Source organism: Rhizophagus irregularis, chromosome 10 (assembly GCF_026210795.1).
Source record: "Rhizophagus irregularis chromosome 10, complete sequence".
Classification (NCBI taxonomy): Eukaryota; Fungi; Glomeromycota; class Glomeromycetes; order Glomerales; family Glomeraceae; genus Rhizophagus; species Rhizophagus irregularis.
This window is the reverse complement of record NC_089438.1, coordinates 2432337-2449132: the sequence shown is the minus strand read 5'-3', so window position 1 is coordinate 2449132 and position 16796 is coordinate 2432337. Positions and strand designations below refer to the sequence as shown.

At 27.4% G+C, this 16796-nt stretch overlaps 5 protein-coding genes across 5 annotated transcripts; 2 read left to right on the top strand and 3 right to left on the bottom strand.

Annotated features, from left to right (window-relative positions):
- Positions 1–1955: 1955 nt before the first annotated feature.
- On the top strand, positions 1956–3056 carry OCT59_002057 (uncharacterized protein; the record flags this gene model as incomplete). The annotated part of the gene is made up of 2 exons (XM_066144230.1): positions 1956–2232; positions 2305–3056. The coding sequence occupies 2 exons, from the start codon at positions 1956–1958 to the stop codon at positions 3054–3056; spliced, it is 1029 nt and encodes a 342-aa protein (XP_065995411.1).
- A 1277-nt stretch (positions 3057–4333) lies between these two features.
- OCT59_002056 (uncharacterized protein) lies at positions 4334–4663 on the bottom strand (the record flags this gene model as incomplete). Its single annotated transcript, XM_066144229.1, has 1 exon — positions 4334–4663. One exon carries the CDS (start codon positions 4661–4663, stop codon positions 4334–4336), a length of 330 nt encoding a protein of 109 aa, XP_065995410.1.
- Positions 4664–5060: 397 nt separating this feature from the next.
- On the bottom strand, positions 5061–5514 carry OCT59_002055 (uncharacterized protein; the record flags this gene model as incomplete). The annotated part of the gene is made up of 3 exons (XM_066144228.1): positions 5061–5312; positions 5372–5385; positions 5472–5514. 3 exons carry the CDS (start codon positions 5512–5514, stop codon positions 5061–5063), a joined length of 309 nt encoding a protein of 102 aa, XP_065995409.1.
- A 6447-nt stretch (positions 5515–11961) lies between these two features.
- Positions 11962–15482, bottom strand: OCT59_002054 (uncharacterized protein; the record flags this gene model as incomplete). The annotated part of the gene is made up of 13 exons (XM_025319268.2): positions 11962–12298; positions 12372–12593; positions 12679–12760; positions 12849–12906; positions 12984–13154; positions 13235–13308; positions 13400–13709; positions 13770–14255; positions 14340–14523; positions 14621–14716; positions 14778–14941; positions 15008–15195; positions 15278–15482. 13 exons carry the CDS (start codon positions 15480–15482, stop codon positions 11962–11964), a joined length of 2577 nt encoding a protein of 858 aa, XP_025174201.1.
- A 133-nt stretch (positions 15483–15615) lies between these two features.
- On the top strand, positions 15616–16722 carry OCT59_002053 (uncharacterized protein). The gene is made up of 5 exons (XM_025319267.2): positions 15616–15855; positions 15972–16021; positions 16116–16175; positions 16293–16417; positions 16497–16722. Exons 1-5 carry the CDS (start codon positions 15693–15695, stop codon positions 16585–16587), a joined length of 489 nt encoding a protein of 162 aa, XP_025174200.1. The 5' UTR covers positions 15616–15692; the 3' UTR covers positions 16588–16722.
- The last annotated feature ends 74 nt before the right edge of the window (positions 16723–16796 follow it).

Below are 16796 nucleotides of genomic sequence, written 5' to 3'. Positions count from 1 at the left end.
CTAGATGTGAAAAATCATATCCTAAAATACTCCTTGTCAGCACAGTAAGTAGAATAAGTAGAATAAGTAGAATATCAAATTGTCCAATTGTTTAAAAAAATTTACATGATTCTCGAAGACGATCTATTAATAAATTTTAATTAACGTTAAAAATACTTATGTTAAAAAATTAAAATACGTTAAAATATGCTGAAATCTCTAAAAATAAAAATAATATATATATTTCGAATTCATTTCATTCAATCCGAAAAGTATTTTATCAAATTTGATATTTACAATATAATATATTAAGTATGTATTCATTAACGAAAAATTCTGAAAAATTCTGAAAAATTCTGCAATAAGTGATTACCATGACATCACGTGTAGTACCTGTAGTACCTGTAGTACCTGTAATACCGTAATACCTGTACAATTATATTATAATACCAAATTAGGTCAATATCTTCTCCCGTAAGATGTACAGAAATCGGATAAACTTTTTACCCGAAAGAATATAACAACGAAACAATGAATAGAAATGTTATCCCGATAATTTTCAACTGTTTCAAAATATATTGTATTAACTATATTTAGTTAATTTTTATCCATACTTCATCTATCAAGTCGATGAAATCTTGATTAGTTAATCAACTCTTTTATCTACTCCCCACTCGGAATAAAAGCCTTTTTTGGAAGAATGGGTGAAGGTGAACTCTAAATAAGGTAATACACTAATTTGAATGTTGACAAAACATATTTTAAATAATAACCAGTTTAAGTAAGTGTTATGAGACTACGAGACTTAATAAAGTTAATATTATTTATATTATGTAATAGTTGTTTTTTTTTAACTTCGAATTGTTTTTTTTTTAAAAAAAAAAGAGAAAATGAAAAAGAAAAAAAAATGCACTAATTAATGCTCAATTAATGTTCAATTAATTTTTTTTTAATAAAAAAAAAAAGATTTCTTTTAACGATAAAAAAAATTTTCTTTCGAATTAAAAATTTTTAGTTAACATTTGATAATTTATTTTACAGGCCAATAATAAAAAAAAAATCAGATAATAATTTTTTTTGACATTGTTTTATAAAGTGATACATATATTTTAAAGAATATATTTTAATTAATTAGGATTTACAAAATTGATCATTATATAGTTTGCATATTATGATACAAAGGAGGTTCTTTTAATAATAGTAATGTTGCATTATGAAAAAAAGAAAGAAAAAAAGAAATTCCCAAAACCCTCCTCTAATCCCGTAATCCCACATTAATTAAAGAATTCGATAAAAGAATTACGCATTTCATGATGTTCAAAGAAAAAAAAAAGAAAAGTACAAAGTTAAAACACATGATCAGAATAATATTAAATTTTTTCTTTGTATATTTTATATTATTATTCCTTTCAATAAAGAAAATAATACTTTATGAATTTGATTATTGTATTTTATTTTATTATTTGATATATACAAAATAGTTCAGGACATGAAATATTTTTGAATATTTTTTTTTTTTCCAAATTCTTTCTAATTGATGCGAGGGGGAAAAAAAAATGTGGAATAAAGAATTTTATTATAATTAATGTTAAGAAAAACAAAATTTTAAACTTAATGGTTTAATTACAATGTTATGCCAGATTAAATTATTCGCATTTCGGAAATCAAAATGGATGGAGCAAAGTTTAATTGCACAATAAATTTTATTGTAGATCAAATTTAGCGTGAAACAAATTAATTAATTAAAAAAAAAAAATATACTTTTTCGAAAGATATAAATAATCCCAAGATTTTATCATCAAATACACTCATCCTCATCTTAACAAAAATAAAATATATATTCAATATATATAACATATTTAGAGCTGTGCTCTCACAATCCTTTATATTATTAGATTATTATTAAATTCTAATTAATTTCCTCTACTTAAAATCTCAACCATTTTCATTCTTTTTAATCAATTAATCAAGCAATCATGAAGTTATCATTAGTTCTTCCGATTTGTTTGTCATTTGTTATCATTTCTCAAGCTGCTCCTATGAATTTTGATAAAAGACGTTTTGGTGTAGAACATACTCCTGAAGCTGACGCTACTTTTCAAGAAGTAAAAGATTTAGCTCAAGGTTCTGATAAAGAAGCACAAGCTGGTAATTTATCAGGTGCTATGGTAAGGGCTCTCTTAGCAAAGGCTCCAGCTTGCGATCAACAAGATAGAGCAGATGAAATAATTGACCTTGGTAAAGAATTTGGAGGTAAAAAATTGGATCAATTTATTGCAGTCGCAAAAACATATCGTCAACTTGAACGAAATACTCCTAAGGCAGGCCAACCATCTGAGCTTTGTGATAAAAAACCAAGGAATAAAGAACTTGAAGGATTAACTCAAGCTCAAGATCCAACCGGTAAAGTAGAAGACCCTAAAGAAGTAGAAGATCCAGAAAAAGAAGACCCAGAAAAAGAAGACCCAGAAAAAGAAGACCCAGAAAAAGAAGATCCTGAAAAAGAAGATCCTGAAAAAGAAGACCCAGAAAAAGAAGATCCTGAAAAAGAAGATCCTGAAAAAGAAGACCCAGAAAAAGAAGATCCTGAAAAAGAAGACCCAGAAAAAGAAGATCCTGAAAAAGAAGACCCAGAAAAAGAAGATCCTGAAAAAGAAGATCCTGAAAAAGAAGATCCTGAAAAAGAAGACCCAGAAAAAGAAGATCCTGAAAAAGAAGATCCTGAAAAAGAAGACCCAGAAAAAGAAGATCCTGAAAAAGAAGATCCTGAAAAAGAAGATCCTGAAAAAGAAGACCCAGAAAAAGAGGACCCAGAAAAAGAAGATCCTGGAACCAATGTTGCAGAGACAGATCCTGTTGGGGGAGTTAAAATGCCAAAGATCGAAAAGAAAAATGATGATTTCATTGTTAATGGAAATGGGTTTAATGGTAATTTGGATGCTGCACATAGCCGTCAATGTGATGTTCAAAAAAATCTATGCTTCAACAAATTCAATGGTGGTGATAAAAGCTTCAGTGGTCAAGATTGTGAAGACCAAGTCAACAAATGCAAAGAAGGTCCTCCAGTATTTGCATAATATATATAAATATACATATTATATAACAAAAATATGAATAGACAAAATAGTTAATTATAGAATAGTTAATTATTACTGTAATGAATTTTTATTTTTCTTGTCTTTAAATTTAAATATATAGTATATATTTAAAAATGCGAAAATAATGAAATACCTTTTTTATTTACAGACAAATCTGTATTAGAATTAGTTTTTTTTTATACAATAAATAAAAGGTGTGGGGTTTAATAGAATTAAAGTGAAATTCACTTTTTTTAATACTAAAAATTAATATAAATTTATCGTAAATTATCGTAAAAAATTTTTTTCTATTTTACAACATTTATAATATAAAGAATCCGAATATGATAAAATAAATATGCACGAGTATCTGCTATCATAATTACGTTATATTAAACGTAAAAAAAAGTGTTTGTTTAAACACAATATGTTGCGTAATCTTATAACACGAGATAGTCATGTGAATTTCGATTTGCTAATAACTGTGATGATAATTTAACAATGTTGATTTATCTAAAAACTTGAAAAATAATTTGCATATAAATGTTACAGTAGTATTAACTAGGGATTGGAATCGAAAATCGAATCTTTTCAAGATTTCTCTTATAGACGACCAATCTGACTTTGAATCAGTTTCTAATTTCAGCAAAAATAATCAGCAATTGGCCGGCATGAAAAATTACTTTGGAGTCAGGTTAACTTATATGTAAAAAATTGCTGAGAATCGATTCTCGAGAATCGATTTTACTATGGATGGTTTGTCGATTTTCGATTAATCGATTCCAACCCCTAAGTATAACCCGGTTAACGTTTTTGAATTTCGTGAATTTCGGACATTTTTAGTGCAGAATTACATTTGAAAGGTTTTTAACATAATAAAATATTTTTTAAAAAAAACGCGTATTGACCCTTGATTGAGTTGATTGAGTATAGTAATTACGTATTTGCAGTTGAAAGTCTGCTTCAAGATTTATTTTACTTTTAATAAATAACGAAAATGATAATTATTAATTATCGGAATTTATAAGTTAAAGTATAAGAGAACTTGTTTCAAAAGTAAATAATAAAATAAATGATTTATTCTTTATCGTTTTAGATTACATTACTATATTTTACTATGATTTTATATGAAATGAATTATTTAATTTACTGTATAAACTACGAATTTTGCTGTTTAAAGATATATATCTCATTTTCTAATAAATAATACTATATATCTAGAAAATAAGTATGAACGAAACTTAACGAAGAAATTAGTCGTTGATAAAAATTTTCATTTATTGATTGTATGATGGTATATCCGGTCGCGTGTATGCATCAAGTGATGCTATAATATTTGTATCGTAAAGTTGTCTGACTTCTAAACACAGATTCATGAATTCATATCGATCTGCTGCTCTCAAGATAGCTGCAGCCAATACACTTTGCAACATTCCAACAACTTTAATATCTTCATCTTTTGCTATTAATCCCAAGACAGTCTTAAGAAGTATAAAACAAGTTGGTGGAGACTTTCGATGTGAAACATTATACAACCGATTAAATAAATCATTTGCACTAAATTTGTGATTGAAAAATTCTTTGCGTTCAAATTTACTAATTAACATTATCAGTCTTTCACTAGGAGGTTTTGTATTAATTGTATACAACCAAGTCTACCTTCCCAGTCTACTTTATATTGATTTTTTATGAAATCTTTTACTAGTTTATCTATATTTCGATTCAATTGTAACATTTGTTGATTAACAAAGTTTTTGTATGATATCAAAAGTAGTACCTTTATCATGTTTCTTAATTATTATTTGAATTAACAGTTAAATTATTAATAAATGAATTATTAATATTGTTGACTGCTGACTCAAATGAGTCCGTTGATGAAGTATAAGGGTATTTCGCCGATTCCATCTAAAACCATTTCGCCGAGGCCATTTCTCCGAAGGGATATTTCACCGAAGGGGTATTTCGCCGAAAGGACGTTAACTGACAGGTGATTTTCATGTTCCATTATATTGAAAGAAATAGTTTATAAGTTTGTAAACATGAACTAGTACTTTTAGGTCCAATCATATTTGGTATATTATCTATCAATAAATCTTGATTCATATCTGAAAATTCTTTGCTAATTTCCATTGTCGTTACATTCTCTTCGTTAGTATCAATAAATGATGTATCATCTCGTTTAAAAGAAATTGTTTGAAAGTTTTGAAACAACTTCTCGTATATCTGGACGTTCATTAGGTTCACCTTTCCAACATTCTAATTAAAAATAATTAATTTTGAAATAAAAATATTTACAAAAATATATGTTAACTTACTTGTATACAAGTAACTATAATCAATAGGAGTATCATCAATAATTTTTTCTCTATCACCTTTTTTGTATAGCTAACATTAAACTTGTATCATATTTTATACCTTCGTCATAGAATGGTCGACGCCCACTTGAAATCTGCCACATAATAACTCCAATGCTATATATATCAGATTTTTTTATTTAATACATAATTTTTACTTTGATCATTAATATTATATTTGATTATTGAAACATTTTGGATCAATATATTAAAGGTATTACACCAAACATTTTTGATGTGATACTTGATGATGTTTCAGCAATTTAAATCAAAAATTAATACAAATCATTAATCTAAATTTTTTAAAATATATATATCAGATATATTATTCACGATTTAAAAAAAAAATATTTACCAGATCACGATGAATAATATCACTTTCATGCAAACATAATATAGCATTTGAAAACTGTAATTCTAATTCAAGTTTATCATCCCATAAAATGCTCCTTAAATAAGTTTTTAATGTACCACTATTAGCATATTCTAAGACCAGAATATAACCGCTCGTTTGATCTGAAGCAAAAAAAAAAAAATTTAAATTTAAATTTAAATATTAAAAATTCAATTTATAATAAATAAATATAATATATTGATATACTTTTATTCTTACCGATTTTTGTCTTTGTAATTCCACAAAATTTTATAATATTTTCATGAAAATTAACATCTTATATATAATTTTAACTATGATATAGAAAAAAATAAATAAATAAAAGAATATAGATATTAACTTTTTTTTTTAAAAAAAAAATAATTGTAAAATTTTATACTTCATTAACAACTTCCTTAAAAGAGTCGATGCTTGAATTATTAAAATGCTTGAATTATTAAAAGATTTTAAAGCCAAAACATTATTCGTTCCTTTCCAATTAGTACGATAAACACTACCAAATGAACCATTTCCTATCCGATCTATAATTTTAGAAGTATAACATTTTATATAATTATCGGAGATTGATTTTTCTAGCCAATTAACGTAATAACTTGAATCTAATATTATTCGAAAAATTAAAATTGACAATCATTTTTATATGTTTAGTTATAATCGGAGGAAGTTATAATTTCAAATTTCAAATTTCAATTTAGAACTATAATCAAAATGAGCTGTTTATCTAACCGATTCAGGTTACTTTCCACCGAGATAAATAATAATACAAATAATAATACAGTCATTAATTCGTAAATGGGTTTTGTATATAAGCAAACTTAAATACCTGATTAACTTTTTACATACTGTATTTATGCTAATTAACTAAAATTTAATAAAGATTTGGAACTTTATAAAACAATTATTTACAGGAAGAGATTTACTAAAATAACAAGTTTACTGAACCCTTAAAATAACCCATAAAAAAATTCTACAACGAAATGAGATAAAAAAAAATACAAATATCAAAAAAATTACGTTCCATATTATTAATTGACCACGATTTTTGCAAACATGCCATTATCACAACTAAAAATATCAAAAGTTCATTTCTTTTAGCATTTAATTATTTATATTTACTAAATTAAAAAAAAAAGAGGAAGGGCATCTATGTTACATTTGAAAAAGAGTTCACTACCTAAAAGAGTGTGTGGCGTTTTAGGAAGAATTTGTCCCTCTTTATTACCTCTCAGATTAATTTCCGCTTTAAAAAAGAAGAAAAAAATTTTTAATATCGAAAATATTATGAAAAATAAATAAATAAAATGTAACTCACGATTATCAACGTTATCACAACTTCCGAAAGGTCCATCATTGTATGAGTATGATTTACTTGCCATTCTTTTATTTTTTTTTAAAAAAAAAATAAAAAAAAAAGAAATGTTGTTTAAAATGAATTTCTTTTAAAAATTATTGCGTAAAATGATAACAACAAACATACACCAAACAACTGTTTGTTTCTTAGATATTGTAAGACAATCTGGATCATAAACGCTTACAGTCGCTATAGGTTGTGAAGTGACAGTGGCTGGCGAATTACATGTAATAGTTTGCGCCAATACTTGCAAGGTAAAAAATGTGAGTGCGAGCATTGATAATAAAACGCAAATATTTTTTTCCATTTTTTTTATTTTATTTGATAAATTTCTTGGTATTAGGTCTCAAAGACGTATTTATATATAATAATCAAGATTATAGATATCCTATCGCAAAATTCCGCGACATATTAACTAAGCCTTTTGGTTAATAGTTTTAAAGATAACTGATGTGAAATGTTGATAAGATCAAGAAAATACAAGTATAATATACAATATATGGTAATAAATTTGTTTTCGTAATAATTCCAGATATTAATTTAATTACGAAGCAAAATTTTCATTGATACGATTATCAAATTTTAAACACGTAAAACTATAATTGGCAAAAATAATTAATAAAAATAAACTTTCTGCAATACGAACAATACAACTAGATAGTTCTAATTTTCGAAGTTCAAAGCATGAACTGGTTTGTTAATTAATAATTCTTTATCATTTTGATTAAGGAGTTAACCTATTTACCGTATATAGGTTTATTTATTCTGTTTATTGTCATGTAATGCCTGTACACTAGTGTGATCACAAGAAAATCTGTTGAATTACTACTATTTACATTTCATAGAACAAGAAAGAAATTAACGTTCCTTTTTTTATACGTGATGCATATAACGATGTCTTTATATGCAAGAATATGTTATGTTATCTTATGCTTTTATTTGATCTAACAACAATAAACTCGATGTTCGTGATAGCAATATTTTTCAAAGAAACTTGTCCCATAGTTTAATCAAACACCTGAATTGTGCGAGAAAGTAAAAAAATGTACTGATAAATATATACAGAGGGCGATCAGAATTATCCGGCCACTTTTCAAGTTGAAAAAATTTATATATATATAATATAGCAATAATAAAAATTTAAGTTAAACAAATTCATTATGTCTTTGTTTACTAATTCAGATAAAATTTTAATAATAAATTCTATCTCCATTTGCAAAAATAACTCCCCAATTCACAGAAATATGCTATTGATAGATTTTTTATAATATTCTGGAGGAATACCTTTCAATGCAACTTTAACATAGTACGTTTCAAGTAGTTTTATCAGAAAATTTAATAAGGTATGCAAGCATAATGTTGAAAAAGTATTATGCCATTATATTACATATTAATTACAGGTATTATGCAAATGTAATACTATGTAAATTATAAATTTTTCAAGTTTGCGAAATTCGCGAATTTTAAAATTTAAAATTGTATGTTAAGGTTATTTTGAGATCTAGTGATTGAAATTTTGAAATTTTTGGTTCATCAGATTCGTCTCATTGAGAGGATTTGAATGGTAATAATTTAATGTTTGTAGGATCGATATTCATCACATGATTACGCTCTAAAAGCCTAAATGTCATCTGCGATATTTTCTGATCCTGTGGTTAAAATTTTACGATTTATAGCTCTTTTGATCCGTCTCATTGAGACGATTCGAATGGCGGTAAGCACAGGTCGATCAGATCGATATTGGCGAAATTATGATATTTTTAATATTTTTAAGTTTGTTTACACAAAATTGTAAAATTTATAAAATTCATACAATAGGGTGACTTCATATTTTCGAAAAATATGAAGCATTGGAATTTGTTTATTGTGATTATAAATACAAAATTATATCTTATTTATATTACATTAACACATCATGATCAACAAAATTTTAGCAAAATAAACTGGCCGGATAATTTTGATCACCCTCTGTAAATGGTATATAAATGGTTATAAAGAAAAAATTATATCATTACTACTTCCGCGGGTATTTTACATTATAATTTTTAGAACTATCCAATAAATCAGAAAATCAGAATAAATTTAATAATCTGCCGAAGGGACCAAAATAATTTATATAAATTACCGTATTTTTCCAATATTAAGTCCCAGCACCAGCTGAGAAGCCTAAGAGTAAAACATGCGAGGAACCATCAAGGTTGAAAGACCCTGAGTCACGTGATACACCAGATCTATTCATGCACTCGTTTGACCGACATCATCTTTGTAATTCGAATATAAATCACTTGAAGGGCGCTAAAACGTAAAGCACACGCTATGAAAATTAACGTTGAAAAGTGTTAGAAATAAACTCTTTTTCACATAGACTAACAAGACTCAGAACTGAAAAAATGACGCAATTACACTTTGAATAACTTATTTTGTAGAGGACATAGTAGAAATATGTAATTCTGTCCTAGATTTGGAGCAAAAATGGATTAATCCAACATCAGCGGGCAATTGTGAATCTCATGAAATTATTATGCGTTAAACCACACGAAGAGCTTGTTCATTGGAAAGCTATTGAATAATTAATTTTTGTTACTCTAAAGTCCAAACACGTAGAATATTATATTTATATATGCTAGCAATATATTTTCGTCTACGCTTGTTTTATGTCGTGTCTATCAGTGTATACGTACTTTTTGACTCAAACTATCAAATTTTAAGATGAAATTCGTTGCTCATGCGTAAAATATTCGGAATCTGAAGAATCCCAACTTGTATGTAGAGGTCATTAAAATATATTGATACGTTCTGTATATGATACTTTAAACCTCTCACTACAAGCACTTAGTAAAAAATAATTATACTACGCTGCTATGCAACATCGGGCATCATTTTTTTAAGTTTACGCCATAAAAAACAAATATCATCACTTGACATTAAATTTTGTCTATTGTTACGCAATTTTTGTAAAAGAAATAAACCTATAATTTATTTTAAATATTCGCGTAAAATAAATCTTCTATTTGAGTGGAAAAAATAGATAAGAATAACTAAAAATCTAATCTAAATTTTTGACAAAGCTTATTTAAATCAACTAAATCAATTTGACAGGAATTACTTTCTTCGCTTCCTTTAGAATAAGGAACAGTAGATGCCTTATTGTTTTCAGGATCAATACTATTAAGTGCTGATATTTACTTGGGAAAATTTTGGTCGTTTATCCAGTTCTTCCCAACATTCTATTCAAATAGATTGAAATTAGATTGAAAAAACAACAAAAAAAAATAAAGATTGCACTAGATCAAAAGGAATTATTACTCCGAATTAATTTTGCATTTACTTTGATAAAGCCCAATAAATTTAATATTCGTTCTTCTCTCGTATTTTTAACGTAATATGATCATCATCAAGACCGTCAAAAGGCGATTTACGATTTGTTAACTCCCAGAATAAGACACCCAAACTATATATATCAGATTTTGATCGATCATTTTAGGATCCACATAAGAAATCAAACCCCATACTTCAGTATTACAATCCGACCCTTTTAGACATGATCACATGAACGACCAAAGTCTGCTAATTTTATTTCATTCTTACGTATTAAAGATACAGTATTATTGGGATGCTAAAAAAAGAAGGCGTTAGTTACGCATTATGGTGAATAAAACATTACGAACATACTGTACTTATAAGAACCCATGTACGATTCCTTTATCATCAATGTAACCATAAAATAACACTTGCAACCTTAATTGGTTCTTCCATCCAATACTAGTATTGTTTCTTAAATAATATCTTAGTGTTCCACCGTCTGCATATTCAAAGAACAAGTGAATACTGCGTGATGCATTTTATGCACCCCCAGCATAATTTTTTTTGTGTGCATGGGGATTATAATTTTATAAAATTTATTTGTCGGATATTTGTGATCTTTTATCTACGATCACGTCATTTACGTGTTTTAATAAGCTTATAAGCTCTCCTTGTTTTTCTTTTCTCTCATTTACTGTATTATTTACGGCTTTAACAATGTCAATGAGTGATATTGAATCTATGTCCAGTGACTGATAGTGACATGTAAAGTCGAATTGAGACACTCGAATTATTTGAAATAAGTTTTATGAAAATTTTTTCAATATATAATTCCAATCGAATACATATATTTATTTATTTATATTTTTTTCGGTGGCATTACTATCTAATAATATAATAAGCGGGTTTCATGTGTCAGGCTTCTTCCAACTCAAAAGATCGATCTAAGTTATATGATTTAATTGATCCAATATCTGATGTCTTTCCTGCTCTCATTGTTTAGATGCGCTCGCTGTGATCTCTTCTTTGTCAAATCAAAGAAATCAGTTTGTTAACAAATCTCTATCTTCAAGATTTAGATAAACAATGTGTATTATGCATAGAATCAATATTTTATACTTTGTATAAAACAACATAATCATTTATTAAATAATTGCTATTTTGTTCTTAAGTATAGTAAAAACCTGATCATTTAGTAATTTTATTAACTGTAAAAAATCATGGATGATTTATATTTATATTTTAATAGATTTTTCTTATCGATGCTTATTCATTAGTTTTATGAGCCGTAACGCTAGATCAAAGATCACTTTGATCAAATTAATATACTGAATCTAATATCAACCTGATTCTTACAATCAATTAAAATCATTTCAAACTGAACTCCAGTTATTACACTTTCCACTAGATTCTTTTTCATCACTATAAATTATGTCAAATATATTGTATCTATATGCATAATTTAGTGTTTTTTATTAATGATATAAAATTAAATAATAATATTTATTTCTTGGATTTCTTTTTACGGCTGACTCTACCATTTTTTGCCTTTCGTTTTTCTTTTAATTTTCTCTGTTTATAAATTTGATCTGCCGTTTTTAATTCATTATTAAATTTCTTTTTAATTGATAAATTATAATTCTTTTCCTGATCATTCGGATCACCAGCTTTTGATGTTTTCTTGAGCTTCTTTTCATAATCTTTAGATAAAGGATCCAAAGGTTTAGGTGCTGTAATTTTATTATGTCGAAATTGTTTCACATTTATATTTATATTAGGAAGTTCCTTTTCTCCCATACGTGGGATTTGAAGTTTATTTTGTTGTTGCCACTCTTTAAATCTAAAATGAAAAATATATATTATTACTTTTAGAATCGAGTTAAGAATCTAAATCTGTTTGAATTAAAATTTACCTTCCACTCTTATATGTAGCGGGAATTTTAATTCCACTTTCAGTGGTAATAAGTTTTTTATTATCTGACCCTATATTATTTCCTCTCACAAAATTTTTCTTTTTACTGTCCCATCTCAAAGCTTTAGCTTTATTATTTTGTGGAATATGTTCATCGGCTTGAGTTTCTATTAAAGCTTTCTTGGATTCTTGAGCAAATGACACGCCTTGATTTACAGAATATCTACAATCAAAACGAGTATATTCTTATTCAAGTGCAATCTAAAAATTCAACAACTTTTTTTTAAAAAAAAAAATAATTGGTTTACCCTTTTTCAGTATTTGCATCTTTTTGAAAATGGGGAATATAGAATTCATCATCACGGAATCGATCATTCTTTTGTTTTTTGGCTACATCATAAAGCAGATATTAGTTCTTTATAAACTTATCAAATTAGAGAAGACGAATTTACCAAAGCATACAATGCATAATACGTACAAATTCCGAAATTATCATTATTGGATTTCCTCTTTTTGGAATCTTTAATAACGGTTTCCTATTAAAAAATGATATAAGTATATATTATATAATATTGTTATTTAAAAACGAAACCAATTTGAGATGAATTCTTACATCTTTTTTTTCATCATCCGAATTGGATAATTCAATAGAATTTGCATTCTCGTTCAATGTTTTATTTGGGATAGGCTTATGCGCTTCAATTAATTTTGAAACATTTTCTCGCCGTTGTCTCATAAATTGCGCTGTTTTCTTGTTTCCTCGATTCCCGATTTCAAATACAGTCTATAACAAAATAATTAATGTTAAATATCCGTTAAAACAGTTACTCATTTAAATTGAAATAAATAAATAAATTTATTCACCTCATGCGGCCTGAAACTAGAAATCGAACTAATTAAATTTTGTCGGTCCTTTTCTTTTTCATCAATCTTGTCAGCTGAAAATCAAAGAAAAAAGTGGATTAATGTTAAATTATAGAGGGGAAAAAAAAAGTAAATAATTTAAAAAAAATGAGGATCGATACTAACCAAAAAGAAAATGCACATCGGTATAGTTCTCTGATGCCATAATCTCCTTGGCTCTTTTATAACTTTCCGAAGATGCTGACAATCTGGATTTGCAATATTGCTTATAACCATTCTTTGCAACGTTATTAAGCGCTTCAATATTACTCACTTCTGTGAGTTTGCCTTTAACCCACTCCAAATCCATGTCCAATGCATCAGTAGGGAAACAGCCCATAATAATGTCAGAAGTATAATCTGGTTGTGAACTTGCTGTTGACCCTATCATCAAACGACGACCGAGAAACAGCTGGAGATCTAGTAAATAAGGAAGCTGCGATTTTTTATTAAAATGAAAAAAAAAATTTAATTATCTTTCATTTGTAATAAATACCTCTTCAGGAATTATTAATGAATATGCCCAACCTCTCCTACCAGCTCTTGCCGTTCGACCAACTCTATGAACAAAAATTTTACTACTACAAACAAAGTCATAATTTATTACATTCTCCAATATTGGAATGTCTATACCGCGAGCAGCAACATCTGTAACAACTAATAAACTAGATTGACCGGTTCGGAAATTATTTATCTGTATTTTTCGTGCTGTCTGATCAAGTGAGCCATAAATATATGAAGTTTGATATCCAGCTATATTCAATAGACTTGTTATATATTCAACATGGTGTTTTGTCGATACAAATATTATAGTTTGATGAGAATGCAATTCATTAAAAGTATTTTTCGACTTTTTTTTATTCGATTTCGACTTGACATCATCACTCGTGGGATTTAAATTGAGTGGCACTTTGATAATCTCTTTTAGAATATATAACAAAGCAGCTTCCTTTTCCAATTGCTTTACAGAAAAGAAGGCCATCTAAATCGTTTAATTTTCTTGATTAATTCGTGGATTAAAAGATAACAATTAAAAGCTAATCTTGTTAAAAGACAAAAGTTATACCTCTAAATCAGCGCTAATCTTGGAATCTACGTCCAATCTTACTAAAGTTGGATCTTGTAAACCAGCTTTTGCAAATTCAACAAGCGACTGAGGCAAAGTTGCAGAAAAAAGCATAGTCTGTCTTGATTGAGGTAATCTATGCAACATTTCATGCAATTGGGCTGAAAATCCCAGTTCGAATAATCTTGCAAAATAAAAATGTGGTCAATTTAATAGCATAAAAATTGGTTAACTTAATAATAAAATAATAAAAGTAACATAATATTATTCGGAAAATCTACCTATCAGCTTCATCAAAAACGATATATTCAACACTTTTGAGTTCTATGTCCATTTCAATTATCAAATGAAGTAGACGTCCTGGGGTTGCGATAACACTAACATTAACAGTTAGAATAGGTTTATTTGAACAATATTTAAATTATGACAATTACATACATATCGGGATTTCCTGCAATCATCGCAAATTGATCTTCTAAATTATCACCACCAACTACTAAGCAAGATCTCAGATCGGTATATTTAGCAAGTTCTTTACAAACTTTTTGTGTCTGGAGTGCTAGTTCACGTGATGGTGATAATATAATTGCACGCGCACCTACCTAAAATTGTATTAATTGTAGTAAAATTATAACATCGTATTAATTTTATTATTATAATTTGCTTACTTTAGCAGAATGGCCTTTTAACTTTTCTAACATCGGTATCAGAAATGCTGCAGTTTTTCCAGATCCTGTTCGTGCCATTGCTACAACATCATTCCCTTCCATAATAAGTGGAATTGTCTTGCGTTGAATAGGTGTTGGAACTTTAAAACCCTTATGCAATATTGCTTTAAATACTGGATAACTTAATCCTATAGATATAATCAAGAAAAAAATTAAAGTTTCCGATCAAAAAAACTTGTTTGTATATAAAACGAGTAAAATAATTTATACCCATTGATTGAAACCCGCCAGATTTTTTCTTTTTCCTATTCTTTGCTTGAAGTTGTTTAGAAATGAAAGCTGCTTCTTCCTCAAACGCCTCGTCTTCGTCGCCCTTGGTCAATGAGGAAAAAATATCCACGTTATCATCATTGTCTTTTTCTTTTTCAGATTCTGCTCGTTTTGACATCGAATCTTTGCTGAATTTTACTTCCATTCTTTAAAAAGATCGAAATTTTTTTAATTGAGCAAAAAAATTTTTACGATAATCATGAACAGCTGATGGTTACATCAACCAATTATTTGCGCAGATTCTATAATTAGAGTACCGACTTTCCGTTGATCTTTTTGATAACTTAATTTTTCTGAGAAAAACATTAAAAATTATCTTATTCCTATATTATTTAATATCGGTTCAGTCTGAATAATGTCAAAACAACGAAAAGTAGTTGTCGCATTAGATCCTTCTTCTGAAGAGGCTTCATATACTATAGATTGGATAGTTGATAATTTCCTTATACCTAAACGAGACGAAGTGCATTTAATTTCAGCGTTATGTCTAAATTCTGACTTCGACGTAACTGAATTAGGTACGTATTTGAGAATAAGTTTCGTATTTTATACTAATAAAGAAAATATTAACCCGATCTTTTGACAATTTTTAATATTTTAATACTTTTTTTTTCGGATCGATTCATTAATTTAGGAATGAACGTAAATTATGCAGCTGAATATGCCGCAAATTTGGAAAAAGAAGTATATTCCATTTCATTAATATATTCTTTTATTTTACTACTTAATAATTCTACTTAATAATTATTAATTTTTTGATTTTTATTTATACTTGGAGGTAGAACAAAAGACTAATGATGCAATGCAACCTTTCGCTAAAAAGTTAGAAACAGCAAATGTACAAAAATATTCAGAATAACTAAAATAAATAACTATAAATAACTCTGGATAGTTAATATATATATTTACAATCTTTTTATTTTTATCTTTTTTTATTTTCATTTTTATTAATTAGATTAAATGTGAGGTCGAATTAATAAAATCGAATGCTGATTCTCGAAATATAGTCGTAGATTATACTGAAAAAGAGAAGGCTGACGTTCTTATAATGGGAAGTAGAGACTTGTCAGTATGGAAAAGGTTCGCAGGTTTATTTTCTTTTGAACTTTTTTAAATATATTGATTTATACATATATGTATACGTATATGTATTATATAGGTTATTTTTAGGAAGTTTTTCCGATTTCTGTCAACACAACGCACATTGTCCAGTATTAATTGTGAAGGGACCTCGGAAATCATCTTTGTAATTTAACTAACTAAATAAATGTAAATCAGGACTGCGTTCAAGTTATTATTCCAAATCACAAGATTGACATTTAAACAATGAATTCTTTTGTATCTTATCTTTATCAATAAAATTAAAATTATAAGGTACAGTGGTACACAACACAACAAATGCGTAAAATGCATAAAGTCGATCCTGACAACATAATAACATATAATAACTAGCCCGCCC